The 17,786-nt window shown below is 45.4% G+C and overlaps 1 protein-coding gene across 3 annotated transcripts in view; it reads left to right on the top strand.

Moving 5' to 3' along the window:
- Positions 1-17,786, top strand: part of EFR3A (EFR3 homolog A) — a 153,827-nt gene that overhangs the window by 112,147 nt on the left and 23,894 nt on the right. For 2 of the 3 annotated variants that reach the window (XM_040433716.1, XM_040433717.1), the window contains exons 15-19: positions 924-999; positions 2,567-2,728; positions 2,952-3,083; positions 4,586-4,653; positions 12,270-12,397. In XM_040433716.1, coding sequence (XP_040289650.1) covers positions 924-999; positions 2,567-2,728; positions 2,952-3,083; positions 4,586-4,653; positions 12,270-12,397 — 566 coding nt within the window. Of the gene's footprint in view, positions 1-923; positions 1,000-2,566; positions 2,729-2,951; positions 3,084-4,585; positions 4,654-7,181; positions 7,752-12,269; positions 12,398-17,786 lie in introns of those variants that run through there. The other variant, XR_005779284.1, reaches the window with a different exon arrangement.

The following is a 17,786-nucleotide window of genomic DNA, read 5'->3' as shown; positions in this document are numbered from 1 at the left end:
TCCTAAGGTGTAAAAAGGCTGTGTCCTTAAGGGGTTAATGTATAATGGGGTCTAATCCGTCAGGCTACTTTATTCTTCCTGTGAGATCTGAAGGAGCTGGTGACTAAGTCTCTGAGCTTAGCCCTATATTTAGGACATTAGGGGGGTACTTGGTTGGAACGTTATGTCACTAGTGCAGGGGTCAGCAACCTTCGGCACTCCTGCTGTTGTCAAACTACAATTCCCAGCAGGCGCCGTTCATTTCTATGAGAATTCTGAGACGAGCAGAGGAAAAAGGCATGCTGGGAGTTGTAGTTTCACAACAGCTGGAGTGCCTGAGGTTGCCTACCCCTAAACTAGGGGGGTTCTTGGCTTGAAAAAGTTGAGAGAATGCAACACACCTGCACCAGACGCCCACCCTGCATGGCCGGAGGCTCCGTGCATGGGTTTCCTCTCGCACCCCATCATGATAGGGGAGATTGAGAGCGAGGGGCTGATGTGAGTGATGGCAGTCTCTGTACAGCGCTGCAGAATATGTCAGCACTATAAAGATGGATAAAATCATATGATAAAACACAACAGGCAGACTCGACACGACCACCAACCCGTAGTTCAATAGAGCCACCTACCCAATGTTCTAACTCGTCCTATACCCCTGCTCAACCGTCTGACATACTCAACCACCTACCCTACAGGATTTTCACATGTAACCATCTACCTGACATGAAACTCGTGTAACATAGCGGCAGTGAACGCCCAACAAACCCACCCTCAACACTGGCAGATTCTCCCAATCGCGCCCTAAAATTCATCATCTCATGTCCACTCGGTAATTCGTGGCATTACCATGCGATGTCTTCTTTGGCCCGGGAGATGGTGATATCTGTAACGCATCCTATTGCGTCTGCCTCTCCTTTTCTAATGTTGTTTTTCTAATTTTTCAGAATAATCCCAGACGTTGCCGACCTTAAAATCAAACGTGAGAAAATCAGCCGTCAGGATGTGAACTTCATGAAAAAGGTGAGCTGTGCGCATACAGAAACTGCACACAAGCCCCCCGCCCCCCCCCCAAACCATCTCGTCTCTGTTTGCTGTGCGTTGAACAGCATCATTTGTCCGCTGTTATCAGCCATTAATGCAGGGCAGAGTGTTTTCTAGTTGTTGTGCAGTTCAGGTTCTGGAAGACCTCTGGACACCTGTACTTGCAGTCAGTGGCCATTTTTGTAGGACCTCCTGCTTGTTAAAGGAGTTTTTCCATTAAAACAACTTGTCCTCTATCCACAGGGTAGGGGACAAGTGTTTGGCAGGAGTCCGACCACTGGGGCCAATCACGAGAATCACGCGCTCCCGTTTAAATGGAGCAACTGTCGCACATTTGCACTGCTGCTTCAAGTCTGTGGGGCTTCCAAAGATGGAGTACAAGCGCTCCACTATGTCCAGCAGTCCCATAGACTTGAATGTAATGACGGACATATGTGCATGTCTGACGCTCCTTTCAAATGGGGAGTATGAGCCACTGTTCTTGAAGGGGAGGGGGGGGCTGTCCCAGCGGTTGGGGGATTACGTTTTCTTAATGGGACAACCCCATAGTGGATGGACAAAGCCATAATCTGAGCACATAATGGGTGGGCATCATTGCTGCTGTGTTGCAGTGTCTAGGTCTTGGTAGGGCAGCACCTTCCTACTCGGTTTGTGTGGATTTCCTTCCACACTCCAAAACTTACTGGTGGGTAAAACTGGCCCATGTGTTTAGCATAGGGAATTTAGATGGCCAGCCTCTGTGTGGGGGGGCTAGGGATTGTGGACTACATTAGGAAAGCCTTAGCTTTTGGTCCCATTGTGCCACCAGAGGGAGCTACTGCACACTGTGTTATTATAGGGTTTCGATCAAAGTATACAGTAGCTCCCTCTAGTGGTGTCGGCATATGGCGGATATGTTTTGCCCTTTATTTCGTTTTACCTGTCATCAGCGCCTCCATCTTATCTTCATTGTCTAGTTGAGTCTGAGGTGGTCTAATATCCACCTCCTGTCTCCTTAGCAGCTCTTACTGCTGCTTTGTCCATCCCCTGTGCTTTTTACTGCAGCTTTGCTTGTTCAGATTGGCCCCTCTGCATCCGTGCAAGCTCACTTGAGGGAGCAGCGATATATACTAAACTACAAGCTACTAAAAAAATCTGATCACTTACTAGGCAAATAGGTGTAACATGGAGGAATCTGCATCTTCAGTAACTTCTATATGTATTCCTGGGAAAGCTGGGTTATGGCTGCCATTACAATTCTCACAGGCTTTCCTAGAGTCCCGAATGGAGACCTTTGCCTGACCATTGAGCAGTATGGTACTGTAGATGAATAGGTCGTATTGGGTTTAGTCACGGCTCCTGTCCACAGGTCATGTGTGGTGTTGCAGCTCAGCCCTATTCAGTTTCAATGGGCCTGTGCTGAAACACCAACTCATGGACTGGAAACAAAGCTGCCATGTCTTCTAATCCTGTCCAACATTCATAAGTGTCATTGCTGGAGATGCATCTCTTAATTTATAAGCCTTTGTACAGAGACCTATTAACACGGCGACATGTTTGTGTGCAGCACGGCCAGCAGCTATACCGGCACATATATCTAGGCTGCAAGGAAGACGACAATGTGCATAAGAACTATGAGCTCCTCTATACAACCCTGGCACTGGTGACCATCGAGCTAGCTAATGAAGAAGTGGTGATTGACCTGATATGCGTGGCAATTGCATTGCAGGTGGGTTTCTTCTCTACATCTTTAAAAGTTTGACGCTCATTATTTTATTTTTATTTTTTTCTCCTACATTGACCTGAAGTTGAGGTTCTGTGTGCCTGCAGCCACCACTAGAGGGAGCTCAAGAGCTTGCCGCACAAAGTGTGTGATCAGTATCCTCCACTACTACCTTTTGTAGTTGAGCTTTATCTGCGGAACTGCACTTATAACCCGTATTACATTATAGGACATGGCGATCACCAACGAAGACAACCTACAGATGTTCAGCCGCTGCAGCATCATGGCCCTGGTCGCAGCATATCTCAACTTCCTCAGCCAGATGATTGCCGTTCCTGCATTTTGCCAGCACGTCAGCAAGGTAATGTCCTGTCGTGTCCTGTAATTCTACATTAACACTGGATCACGTGTGTCGGGTGCCGCTTTCCCCAGTGATGACAGCTAATCATAACGGGTTAGAGACATCGGACCTGGGCTTCATGAGACCACCCCTTTAAGAGCTCTCTGTTATAAAATGCTATGATTTTTTTTTTATGTGACATTACTTTTTATGGCATTTGTGGTGTTTTATTTGGTGCCATTTTCTGCGTCCATTCCCCCCCCCCCCCCAATTCCAGAAGAGAACACTATAGGAACATGGCAGAAAACAAAATGCCACTGACTCTCAAAAAAGCTAAAAACACAACTTCACTATAGACCAGGGGTAGGCAACCTCCGGCACTCCAGCTGTTGTGAAACTACAACTCCCAGCAAGCATACTTGCTCTGCTCTTCTCAGACCTCCCATAGAAATGAATGGAGCATGCTGGGAATTGTAGTTTCACAACAGCTGGAGTGCCGAAGGTTGCTGACCCCTGCTATAGACTTTAGTGATAACTTTATCTACCTGCACAAAAAGCTCAGAAGACACAGAAAAACTGTGTGAAAGCAGCCTTAGGCTGCGTTCACACGGGCTAGATTTCCGCGCGGGTGCAATGCGGTAGGTGAACGTATTGCACCCGCACTGAATCCCGACCCATTCATTTCAATGGGGCTGTTCAGATGAGCGGTGATTTTCGCGCATCACTTGTGCGTTGCGTGAAAATCGCAGCATGCTCTATATTCTGCGTTATAGAGCAAGTGCGGATGCGGTTATAAGGGAAAATAATAGCATTCTGAATACAGAATGCTTAGTAGGTGATCAATTGAGGGTTAAAAAAAATAAAAATTTAACTCTCCTTCTCCTCTTGATCGCGTAGTTACCGGTCTCTTCTTTACTTCTTTAATGATGAGCTGTGGGCTAAAGGACCTGTGGTGACGTCAGATCACATGCTCCAATCACATGGTCCATCACCACGGTGCGATCAGATATTAATGTCCTATCCTGAGGGTAGACCATTAAAATCCTGAACAACCCCTTTAAGGGGTTTCACAAAACTTTTAATACATCATAGAGACATATCAAAAGTTGTGATCGGTGTGGGTCTGAGCACTGAGTCCCCCTACTGATCCCTAGAATTCGTATCAGAAGGGCGTCATCCCAATGGAGAGCGAGCACGATATGCACGCTCTTCTTTCCCCTTGTTCTAGGGAGCTCAGACTCCCACTGATCACAACTATTGATATATCTCTGACTTGTGTCCTTCCTTATCTCTCCTCTTGGCTGGACATGTCCGGATATACCTCCTTAGATCTTAGTGATGCCATTCCTTCTTTTAGGTCTCCTGGTTTGCTGATTACGGTGTCTGTGTAGGGTCATTTCACTGTGCACCTCTTTGCTTTTCCCTGCATTTTACATAACATTATTAGAGACTTTCACCTGAATCGGTTTCTCTTACTGCTGAACGTTACGTTGTGGGTGTTAATATCTATATTTATGTCCTAGGTCATAGAAACCAGGAACATGGATGCACCTTACTTCTTGCCAGAAGTCATATTTAGAGATAAATGCAGGTAATATGGCGACATAATAACTATGATCAGTGTTTTTACAGGGAATCAAGAATTACTGAGACCCTGTAATGTGAGTAGGGATGTAATTTACTCCTACAACAGTTACCCTAGGGTTATGCAGGTGAAACTCGAAAAATTTGAATATCGTGCAAAAGTCTATTTATTTCAGTAATGTAAATTAAAAGGAATTGCATTAATGCAGCTTAAAATTAGAATTTTGTGAAATGGTTCAATATTCTAGGCTCAAAGTGTCGCACTCCAGTCTGCTAATTAATCCATACCCCCTGAGCAAAGGGGACCTGAGATTGTGACTTTGGGGGTTTCATAAGCTGTAAGCCATAATCATCCAAATTATAACAAATAAAGGCTTGAAATATCTCGCTTTGCATGTAAAGAGTCTATGTCTACATGCACAAGAACGTTGTTTGTTTCAGTGTCGTTACGTTTTTTGTTTTTTTTTTTTGCGGATAGGATGCGGACCCATTCATTTCAATGACGTGTGCTGTCCGCATCAGTATGTCCGTTCCTCCAAAAAAATACTGCATGTCCTATATTTTTCTAGTTTGCAGACAAGGATAGGCATTATTACAATGGATTTGCAAAAAAAACGGATGCCATACGGAACGTCATCCGTATTTTTTGCGGACCGCAAAACACATACGTTCGTGTGCATGTAGCCTATCTCATATATTAGTTTCACCTTTTAAGTTGCATTACTGAAATAAATGAACTTTGCACGATATTCAAATTTTTCGAGTTTCACCTGTATAACCCATGTGATCACACTATTAGATTTAAAACGTTCATTTTATTATTATTATTATTATTATTATTATTATATTTTTTTATACTTTTAGAGTCTAAAATCTGTATAGTTTCTTGTATAATTTTAGCAGTCGTCTGAGCTCCATTATAATAAGTGGCCAGAACCCCCTTACATAGATACAGATTCATAGTGGTACATAATGAAGGCTTCCTGCATACTGGGTTATTATTGAGCTTCTTGTATTCGATAAGCTCCTGAGCTCCCCCTATTGATGGATCCAGGCAGGCGGCGTGTCCCCCTTTTGTAAGTCTATGTTTATACTGGGAATGTGTATCGGACAACTAAAGACCTATTAAAGCCTATCCCGTGTATTCAGTATGATGCTATCTTCACTGGCTCTGACTAGTGATTTATTTTCCTCTAATATCCGACCTGTGAGATCTCTACCTTCTCCCCCTGCAGACTAATTGCAAACTCTCGTCCATAGCTACGTTGTATACTCTACAGTTTATGTGAGCCTCTCTTAGATTTTTCGCTCGTAACATTGGGGGACGCAGGAGACCATGGGGTATAGCTACTGCTGCCACTAGGAGGCGACACTCTCAGCTATACCCCTCCTGCATACACTGAGCTAATCCGTTTTAGCCTAGTGTCTGTAGGTGGCAGACCTCCCTGCTTTGCAGGGCATCTTTTGCCGTTTTTTCTTTTTGTTATTTTTCCTTTCTTCCTCTTTAGTTACGGGAAACAGAGACGCCGGGCCTCTCTGTTTACCCGGTGAGGAAGGCCGATGTCTGTTCCCCTCACCGCCCGACCTCCCCCAGGAAGGCAAAGTGGACCATGGCAGTGTAATTAAAAGTTAACCCCTTATTGTCTCTTCATCCAGCTGAGGCTGGGGGTTTCAGATTTCAAATACACTATTATATATTCATATTTAAAAAAAAAAAAAAAAGAAGGAAAAAAAGAAAAATAAATTAAATTAAAAAGTTACCCTGGTACTATCAAGTGCTGAATGTGGTGTCTGTTACAGAATTAACCCCCTCTAAGGTGGTGCATGTGCGCTCCCCCTCATGCGGTTACTGCCGCTGGATACTGTGCATCCAGTTTCATTGCCCTCTCCCACAGGCAGAATAATGCACTACCACTGGTTACTGTACATACTGTCGCGTTACTCCTTTCCACAGGCGGCGTATTTGCACTACCACTGGTTACTGTACATACTGTCGCGTTACTCCTTTCCACAGGCGGCGTATTTGCACTACCACTGGTTACTGTACATACTGTCGCGTTACTCCTTTCCACAGGCAGCGTATTTGCACTACCACTGGTTACTGTACATACTGTCGCGTTACTCCTTTCCACAGGCGGCGTATTTGCACTACCACTGGTTACTGTACATCCGGTCATATTCCCCTCCTCCTATAGATGGAGTCATGGCACTACCAATGTATACCGTACATCCGGTCGTGTTACCCCCTCCTCAGCTGCAGTAATTACCCCTGGTTGCTGCACACTCTGTAGCATTGTCCCTTCTCTTAGGTGGCGTAATTGCGCTACCACTGGATACTGTAAAGCCGGTCGCATTACCCCCCTCCATAGGTGGAATAATTGCTCTATCACTGGATAGTATATCCTGCATTACCTACTCCCACAAGTACAGTAATCACACGAACGGGCGAACTAATTGCACCACCATTGGATACTATGTCTACTAGGCCACAGCACCAGATACTATATTTCCTATCCCATTACTCCTCTTCCACGGGTGGAGTATGCCAAGAGACGGTACCTACTATTACCCGGTCCTCCTCCACAAGCAGAATACGGGCGCAACCACTGGATACTGCAGCTACTACCACATTATCCCCTAATTTTTGTTTGTTGGTTTTGAGCTCCAACATGGCAGTCTCTGTCCTCCCAGGGTGTGTCCCCACAACACCTCTTTAAGTCCCGGTGGGGACTACTACTGTATGTCCTCCTCCGCAGGTGGGGTATTTACACTAGCACTAGAGATCGTAGCTACTACTGTAGGGCCTCCTTCCCAGGTGGCGTATCTACCCTTCTCAGGTGGAGTATTTACGCTAGCGCTACATATCATGGCTACTAATGTATGGCCTTCTCAGGTATTGCGCTAGCCCTAGTTTTGGTGATTACTATCTGTATGGTCTTCTTCTCAGGTGGAGGATATGTGTTAGCACTCCATACCATGGCTCCTACTGAACAGCCTCCCCCTCGGGTGGAGTATTTGCGTTAGTACTACATACCATGGCTCCTACTGTATGGTCTCCTCATCAGGTGCAGTATGGTGTTAACACTAGATACTATGGATTGTACGGTATGACCTCCTCCGCAGGTGGAGTATTGCACCAGCACTAGTTCCTGTGGCTACTCCTGTCTGGCCCCATTCTCAGTTGGAGAATTTGCCTTAGCCCTGAATGCCTCGTCTACCACCGAGTGGTTCCCTTCTCAGACTCGGGGTTTACATTCACCCTGCAAGCCATGGTGGCACCTGCGTTGCTTTCTTCCTCACTCCTTGCATTTGCACTGGATCTGGTTCTGTGGTTTCTACCACATTGCCTTCTGTTCCATTCCATGTTTCGGCCCTGGCTCTGTATGCTGTAGCTTCTACCGCTCCTCTCCTTCTATAGGTGAAACCCTCACACTAGTCCTAGGTGCGGTGATTGTATCTACATTCCCTCTCAGGTGGATCTCCGGCTCATTTTACGCTACCAATGGATGCCTTTGCACCAGTAGGTGCGGTCTTTACTCTGGTGCTTGCTTTATTTAGCTAATACATCCACTCATTCCTGATGACCTTGTCATCTGCAGTACTTCCATTTTCAGACCACGTATTTGCAATGGAATGCATGCTCTAGCTGATGAGCCATTCACTTCATTATTGCGGGGTTCTCCCTGGTTGGCATAACCGCCTCGTTTCTATGGCACTGGTCTACCACATGGTTCCCATTACAAGTGGGACATTGGCGCTAACTGTTGACGCTGTGACACCATCAGCACTGCCTCTTTTAACCCCTCTTTTTTACGCATGACGTACCGGTATGGCATGTTTCCCGAGTCCTTAAGGACCCATGACGTACCGGTACGTCATGTGTTGTTCCGATCACTGCCGCCCGGCCGGCTGTGATCGGAACAAGGTGCCTGCTCAAATCATTGAGCAGGCACCTCGGCTAAATTCGCGGGGGGGTCCTGTGACCCCCCCATGTCCACGATCGCAACAAACCGCAGGTCAATTCAGACCTGCGGTTTGTTGCGATTTCTGCAGTTTCTGATCCCCGCGGTCCCTGAACGCGGCCATCAGAAACTTTAGTGTGGCAAAAATATATATTTATCACCCCCCCCCTGCACCTCTGAATGATTTTAGCCTGGTGGGAGGTGCAGGGGGGGGGGTTGCGGGCGGTGCGGGAGGTGGGCGGTGCGGCAGGCGGGATCGCGATCCCCCGCCCGCCTCCCATTGAATAATCATTGTTGTACAGTGGGTATACCAGGTTGCCAGCACATTGCTGGCACCCTGGTATAAACGGCTGACATCGGTGATGCGATGTCAGCCGTTTAACCCTTTCCATACAGCGGTCCGTACGAACCGCTGTATGGAAAAGGTTAACAGCTCAGGGAGCTCCCTCCCTCTCCGATCGGGGGGCTGCTGTGCCTTTGCACCGCCAGCCCCGTCCTCACCCTTTCCCGTCTGCGAAGTTGTGGCAGACGGGGAAGGTTCCCATGGCAACAGGACGCCTTCTCAGGCGTCCTGCTGTCCATGGTGCTGAACAGATCTGTGCTGAAGGCATAGATCTGTTCAGTGTAAGTAAAGTACAGTGCAGTACCCTATATAGTATACTGTACTGTATTATACAGACATCAGACCCACTGGATCTTCAAGAACCAAGTGGGTCTGGGTAAAAAAAAAAGTGAAAAAAAAGTAAAAATCATAAAACACATTTATCACTGATTAAAAATGAAAAAAATAAAATTCCCTACACATGTTTGGTATCGCCGCGTCCGTAACGACCTGATCTATAAAACGGTCATGTTACTTTACCCGAACGGTGAACGCCATAAAAATAAAAAATAAAAAACTATGATGAAATTGAAATTTTGCCAACCTTACTTCCCAAAAAAAGATAATAAAAGTGATCAAAAAAGTCGCATGTACGCCAAAATTGTAACAATCAAACCGTCATCTCATCCCGCAAAAAATGAGACCCTACTTAAGATAATCGCCCAAAAACTGAAAAAACTATGGCTCTTGGACTATGGAAACACTAAAACATCATTTTTTTTGTTTCAAAAAGGAAATCATTGTGTAGAACTTACATAAATTAAAAAAAAGTATACATATTAGGTATCGCCGCGTCCGTATCGACCGACTCTATAAAAATATCACATGACCTAACCCCTCAGGTGACCACCGTAAAAAAATAAAAATAAAAACGGTGTAAAAAAAGCCTTTTTTTTTGTCATCTTACGTCACAAAAAGTGTAATAGCAAGCGATCAAAAAGTCATATGCACCCCAAAATAGTGCAAATCAAACCATCATCTCATCCCGCAAAAAATGAGACCCTACTTAAGATAATCGCCCAAAAACTGAAAAAACTATGGCTCTTAGACTATGGAGACACTAAAACTTTTTTTTTGTTTTAAAAATGAAATCATTGGGTAAAACTTACATAAATTAAAAGAATTGTATACATATTAGGTATCGCCGTGTCCGTGACAACCTGCTCTATGAAATTACCACATGATCTAACCTGTCAGATGAATGTTGTAAATAACAAAAAAAAAACTGTGCCAAAAAAGCTATTTCTTGTTACCCTGCCGCACAAAAAGTGTAATATAGAGCAACCAAAAATCATATGTACCCTAAACTAGTACCAACAAAACTGCCACCCTATCCCGTAGTTTCTAAAATGGGGTCACTTTTCTGGAGTTTCTACTCTAGGGGTGCATCAGGGGGGCTTCAAATGGGACATGGTGTCAAAAAAACCAGTCCAGCAAAATCTGCCTTCCAAAAACCGTATGGCATTCCTTTCCTTCTGCGCCCTGCCGTGTGCCAATACAGCGGTTTACGACCACATATGGGGTGTTTCTGTTAACTACAGAATCAGGGCCATAAATAATGAGTTTTCTTTGGCTGTTAACCCTTGCTTTGTAACTGGAAAAAAAATATTAAAATGGAAAATCTGCCAAAAAAGTGAAATTTTGAAATTGTATCTCTATTTTCCATTAAATCTTGTGCTACACCTAAAGGGTTAACAAAGTTTGTAAAATTAGTTTTGAATACCTTGAGGGGCGTAGTTTCTGAGATGGGGTCACTTTTATGGAGTTTCTACTCTAGGGGTGCATCAGGTCAGGGGGCTTCAAATGGGACATGGTGCCAAAAAAACAGTCAAGCAAAATCTGGCTTCCAAAAACCATACGGCGCACCTTTCCCTCTACGCCCTACTGTGTGCCCGTACAGTAGTTTACGGCCACATATGGGGTGTTTCTGTAAACGGCAGAGTCAGGGCAATAAAGATACAGTCTTGTTTGGCTGTTAACCCTTGCTTTGTTAGTGGAAAAAATGGGTTAAAATGGAAAATTAGGCAAAAAAATTTAATTCTCAAATTTCATCCCCATTTGCCAATAACTCTTGTGCAACACCTAAAGGGTTAACGAAGTTTGTAAAATCAGTTTTGAATACCTTGAGGGGTGTAGTTTATAGAATGGGGTCATTTTTGGGCGGTTTCTATTATGTAAGCCTCGCAAAGTGACTTCAGACCTGAACTGGTCCCTAAAAATTGGGTTTTTGTAAATTTCTGAAAAATTTCAAGATTTGCTTCTTAACTTCTAAGCCTTGTAACATCCTCAAAAAATAAAATATCATTCCCAAAATGCTGCAAACATGAAGTAGACATATGGGGAATGTAAAGTCATCACAATTTTTGGGGGTATTACTATGTATTACAGAAGTAGAGAAACTGAAACTTTGAAATTTGCTAATTTTTCAAAATTTTTGGTAAATATGGTATTTTTTTATGCAAAAAAAATTAACTTTTTTTACCCAATTTTAGCAGTGTCATGGAGTACAATATGTGACGAAAAAACAATCTCAGAACGGCCTGGATAAGTCAAAGCGTTTTAAAGTTATCAGCACTTAAAGTGACACTGGTCAGATTTGCAAAAAATGGTCCTTAAGGTGAAATAGGGCCGAGTCCTTAAGGGGTTAAGAGACGATTAATAGCTCTGACCGGTCTTCATGTAGGGGACACACCTATTCAGGTTTTATACAGGACCTATTCAGGTCCTCTTTAAGTTCTATGGCAGTTTATGTAGTTTGTTTGTTTTGTTTTTTGTTTTTGTTTTTTGCTACAATGCCTCAAAGAATGGTGACATCTGTGTGTAAAACGGTTGTATAGAGACTTGCGTCATGTAATGAGGTGTATACAGAAGAACTTAAAAAGGGCAGAATACTCGAGGTTCTGAGAAGTGAAGCACACACACATAACTGCCTTTGTCTCGTCAATAAAATTCTTCTGTGATTCTAAGAAAATGGCACTTTACGGAGCGGAGTCTGTATGAAGAGAGTCCGCAAGGATTCCTGGTATAGAAATCCATAATGACGATAACAGAGACATACAGATATATTCAATAATCCAGGAGGACTGCAAGGAAATATACTGACAGGGCAGCTGCTCATGCCAATTACAGTTATGTATGTGTCTGTATGTACAGCCTATACGTGTGCACCCATGTGTCCTCTTATATTCTATGTATTTGTAGACCTATCAATTACATTACAGCTAGCTCAGGTAATACCAGCAGAACTCTAATTTTCTGCTTGACTCTCTACTTCTACAGTCTCCCGAAATCTCTGGAGAAGCATGATAAGAGCGTCTTCTTCCTGACAAATAAAGTAGTTGAGTCCCTCGGAGGCAGCGGTTACAGCGTGGAGCGGTTATCAGTCCCTTATGTGCCGCAGGTGACAGGTGAGAATCGCACCACTGATCAGACCGCCATCCATAGGCACCTAGCATATAGAAATCAGTGAAAACACATATTTGTATCACAACTATTTTTCGTGCTCCATAGAAGTGAATAGAAAGTTACAACGTTGACCATTTTCGTCAACTTCTGATAACTGCAGTTGGATTGCATTGCACTTTTGTACGTACTTACAAAGTCACCGTGCACCCCGAGCCTTACAGTCACTTCTGACTTGGCAAGCCTTTGACCTAAAGAAGCCATTTAATGTTCATGAAAAGAAGTTAAAGGGAACCTGTCACATTGAACATGGTGTCTGAGCTGCAGGCATCATGTTATAGGGCAGGAGGAGCTGAGGAAATTCGTATATAGTTCTATGGGAAAAGATTCAGTAAAACCTTTAATTTATTCATTTAAATTCCTGCTCGTTCTGGGCTTTGAAGACAAGGAGGCGGTCGTATAAGTGATTGACAGCTAGCTATGTATACACAGTCATAGACGGAAGGCTGTCAGTCACTGATAGGACCGTCTCTTCATAGAGGGAAGGCTGTCAGTCACTGATAGAGGGAAGGCTGTCAGTCACTAATAGGACGTCTCCTCATAGAGGGAAGTCTGTCAGTCACTGATAGGACATCTCCTCGTAGAGGGAAGGCTGTCAGTCACTGATAGGACCGTCTCCTCATAGAGGGAAGGCTGTCAGTCACTGATAGGACATCTCCTCATAGAGGGAAGGCTGTCAGTCACTGATAGGACATCTCCTCATAGAGGGAAGGCTGTCAGTCACTGATGGGACCGTCTCATCATAGAGGGAAGGCTGTCAATCACTGATAGGACCTCCTCCACATAGAGGGAAGGCTGTCAGTCACTGATAGGGCCACCTTCTCATAGAGGGAAGGCTGTCAGTCACTGATAGGACCGTCTCCTCCTCATAGAGGGAAGGCTGTCAGTCACTGATAGGACCGTCTCCTCCTCATAGAGGGAAGGCTGTCAGTCACTGATAGGACCTCCTCCTCATAGAGGGAAGGCTGTCAGTCACTGATAGGACCTGCTCCTCATAGAGGGAAGGCTGTCAGTCACTGATAGGACCGCCTCCTCATAGAGGGAAGGCTGTCAGTCACTGATAGGACCTCCTCCTCATAGAGGGAAGGCTGTCAGTCACTGATAGGACCTGCTCCTCATAGAGGGAAGGCTGTCAGTCACTGATAGGACCGCCTCCTCATAGAGGGAAGGCTGTCAGTCACTGATAGGACCTCCTCCTCATAGAGGGAAGGCTGTCAGTCACTGATAGGACCTCCTCCTCATAGAGGGAAGGCTGTCAGTCACTGATAGGACCTCCTCCTCATAGAGGGAAGGCTGTCAGTTACTGATAGGACCTCCTCCTCATAGAGGGAAGGCTGTCAGTCACTGATAGGACCGTCTCCTCATAGAGGGAAGGCTGTCAGTCACTGATAGGACGTCTCCTCATAGAGGGAAGGCTGTCAGTCACTGATAGGACATCTCCTCATAGAGGGAAGGCTGTCAGTCACTGATAGGACCGTCTCCCCATAGAGGGAAGGCTGTCAGTCACTGATAGGACCTCCTCCTCATAGAGGGTAGGCTGTCAGTCACTGATAGGACCGTCTCCTCATAGAGGGAAGGCTGTCAGTCACTGATAGGACCGCCTCCTCATAGAGGGAAGGCTGTCAGTCACTGATAGGACCTCCTCCTCATAGAGGGAAGGCTGTCAGTTACTGATAGGACCTCCTCCTCATAGAGGGAAGGCTGTCAGTCACTGATAGGACCGTCTCCTCATAGAGGGAAGGCTGTCAGTCACTGATAGGACATCTCCTCATAGAGGGAAGGCTGTCAGTCACTGATAGGGCCACCTTCTCATAGAGGGAAGGCTGTCAGTCACTGATAGGGCCACCTTCTCATAGAGGGAAGGCTGTCAGTCACTGATAGGACCGTCTCCTCCTCATAGAGGGAAGGCTGTCAGTCACTGATAGGACCTCCTCCTCATAGAGGGAAGGCTGTCAGTCACTGATAGGACCGTCTCCTCCTCATAGAGGGAAGGCTGTCAGTCACTGATAGGACGTCTCCTCATAGAGGGAAGGCTGTCAATCACTCATAGGACCACCTTCTTGACTTCAAATCTCAGAATGAGCAGGAATTTAAATGAATAAATTAAATGTTTTACTGACTCTTTTCCCATAAAACTATATATCATTCTGCTCAGCTCCTCCTGCTCTATAACATGGTTGCCTGCAGTTCAGACACCATATGTGACAGGTTCCTTTAAAAAAAAAAAAAAAAAAAAAAAAAAAAAAAAAAGTTTCTCGCTCGTATCATTGGGGGACACAGGACCGTGAGTATAGCTGCTGCTGACACTAGGAGGCGACACTAGGCTAAAAAGTGTTAGCTCCTCCCGCCAGCTATACCCCCTCCAGCCTGGAGAGAGCATATCAGTTTTAGCTCAGTGTTGTAGGAGGCAGACCTCCCCAGGGTCCATTCTGCTGTGTTTTTCCTTTTTTTTTCTCTTTTTACAGGCAGGGGGAACAGGCCCGCCTAGCCTCCCTGTTCCCCAGCGAGCATGGCCCTGGTCGATTTCCCTCCCCTTCCAGCTCCCCCAATAAGAAAAAGAGGACCAGGGCAACTTAGCTCCACGGCATCCCGCCAGCCAAGGGGTCACCTGGATCCAGCCCTCCCTCCTTGCCAGCTCCCTACCACTTTGGTGCCAGCAGCTGAGGAGGTGACCCTGCTGGTATCCCGAGGGGGGTGAAGAGGATTAAGATGGGGTGAGTATGGTAACCACAGGGTAAGTATATCCCCCTCCATCCACTCCACCGTCCCCACTCTCCATCTATCCTGAATACTCAGTCTTTCGCCTGGATTCCTCTTTTTATTTAACTGGGTTCTTATGGCCCCTAACCCCCCACCTCACCTCGCTCCCCACTCCTTCCCTCCGTGGCCCGGCGCTGCTGTTTCCAAAGCGGTGGCGGCCGTGCATCTAGTCTCCTGGCATCGTGTATGCATGTCCCAGGCCCTCATTGGTCACAGGGTTCAGGGGTTACAATGCTCTGGTCGGCCTCTCGCCTACGCGAGTCCCGGCTTTGCGGCCTACTAGGCCGCACTTTCCATGCTGGCTTAGGGGAGGCAGGACTTGATAATCATCGGATCAGGTATTTACAGTAGTTTCAGGTGTTTACAATAGCATGGAATGGAGCTGATGGGTACCCCATTTTTAGTGTGCGCTAGTACGGGGTTCTTCCGCTGGCATAACCCCCTTCTTTTCTGTGGCACATGTCTACGGCATTGTTCCCTTCACGAGTGGGACTATGGTGCTAACAGGTGATACTGGGAAAGCTTCAGCATTGTGCCTCTTAGAAAATGGATACATCTTATGCTGTAGCCGAACATACCTATCCAGCACATAAACTGTGAGTTGACTACATGTCTCCTCTCACTAGTTTTGTCACCACTAATAGATGATCGTTGGAATACAGCGCCCTTTCTGCTTTATGCCCCTTCTACAAGGCGAGTAGTCGCACTCGCTCCAGCTACCGTTTCTTTCTACCCGACCAGTATCCATATTCATTGGGATTTGCATATCATTGCTTTTGAGGTGCCGCTCTTTTTTCCTTTTGACCGTTTTTTTTTCTTTGGTACGTTTGTGGCGTGGGTCTTCGACCTCACGCTCCCCTTCGGGCGGAGTATTTCTCTCATCTCTAGCCACATTCTCCCCTTCAGGCAGAATCGCTCCACTATGGCAGGAGATAGTCTTTCACGAGTCCGCCCACCACCGTTGTTTCTGGCGTCAGTATTGCTTCTTCTTATCATCAAGGTATTTGTTCTTCAGTCTACTCTTCGCTTTGGCTGGTCCAGGCAGTCTTGTCCATGGCAAACAATTTATAAAAATAAATAAATAAGCCTCAAAAGTACGTTGCTTGGTGGTGTCGCACGTCCCGACGGTGAAGTGGGTACAGTTCACACAGGTAAAAGTGTTTCTTTGGATAGGACCGCGCTACCTCTGGAATCACAGAGAATCCACAATCAAAGCCAGCAAGATATTCACAAGCATGGGGAAGCAAACAGGCCAGTCAAAACCTCTCCTCCTCTCCTTTCCAGGCTTCTATGGAACACCAAAATTGCATCCAATAGTGAAGTACCGTCATGCAAGTCGGAGTAAAAACGGTTTTATTATACTCACAATGCACACGTATAAACAAGCAGTATACAATGGATCAAATCACCCGACCCGGGTTTCGCTCGGTTGAGCTTCGTCAGGGGTATTCATCCCACCCACTTCAGGGCGGTCTTATAACGGGTCAGGTTGGTTTGCACCCGCCTACCCACACACATATGATCCAATCAATGGTAAATAAATCATGCACATATACATCCTTTAAAACAATATAAAATGCATAAAATACAAATACATAAAATACATAAAACAAGGACATCTCAAAATGAATATATCATATGTCAGTATATAATCACTTGTGGCGATCTATGCCTACTCCTATACTGTCAGTTCCGTTCATGCTACTTCCTCTTTACTATACTCTAAACCTCCCAACCAATCACAGACCACATTATCCTTCGCCCTCTTTTCTCCATTCATAAAAAATGGCAACACCCCCATACCACATGATATTTCTTAGCCAGTCACAGATCAGATACGCCTAGGCCCGCCCTACTTCATTCATAAAAACAGCAACTCCCCCATATCACATGGTGCTGTCCAGCCAATCCAGTTCTACAACCTCGGAAGGTCCTTGCTCGATACAACACCACACTCACAGGTCCTAGATCAATCACGAACACTTCGTCGCTTCAGGTAAGACAAGGTTTTAGGTCAAACTCCACATTCAGACCTTTTGGTTGTAGCGTTCCCAGTTTGTATATCCATTCCACCTCACGTTTATTGATCTGTTTCACTCCATCCCCTCCACGCCAGTGGGGCTTAACTTGTTCCAACCCCACAAAGAACAAACCACTCAGATTTTTTTGGTGCACCAATTTAAAGTGCATCGAAACACTATGGGTCTCCAACCCCTTCTTGATGTTCCTCACATGCTCCTGGATTCTTACTTTGAGCTTCCGAAGTGTACGTCCCACATATTGGAGTCCACATGGGCACTCCAACATGTAGACCACCCCTACATTCTCACAAGTAATTTGCCCCTTAATTTTTATATCCACATTTTTTCCATTAGAGTGCACAGATGAAGTATGCATTTTTTTGTCTTCCCTTTTCCGATTTTTACATGGCAAACAAAACCCACACCAGTTAAACTTACTCCCTTTTGTTGTCTTCTCTTGATGGTTGGAGCTATGTACTAACTTAGTACGCAAACATGGAGCCTTTTTGAAAATAACTACCGGTTTTTGTGGAATATCCTTCCCCAGCACAGG

This window comes from Bufo bufo, chromosome 5, assembly GCF_905171765.1.
Source record: "Bufo bufo chromosome 5, aBufBuf1.1, whole genome shotgun sequence".
NCBI lineage: Eukaryota > Metazoa > Chordata > Amphibia > Anura > Bufonidae > Bufo > Bufo bufo.
This window is presented reverse-complemented; position numbering and strand designations above follow the sequence as displayed.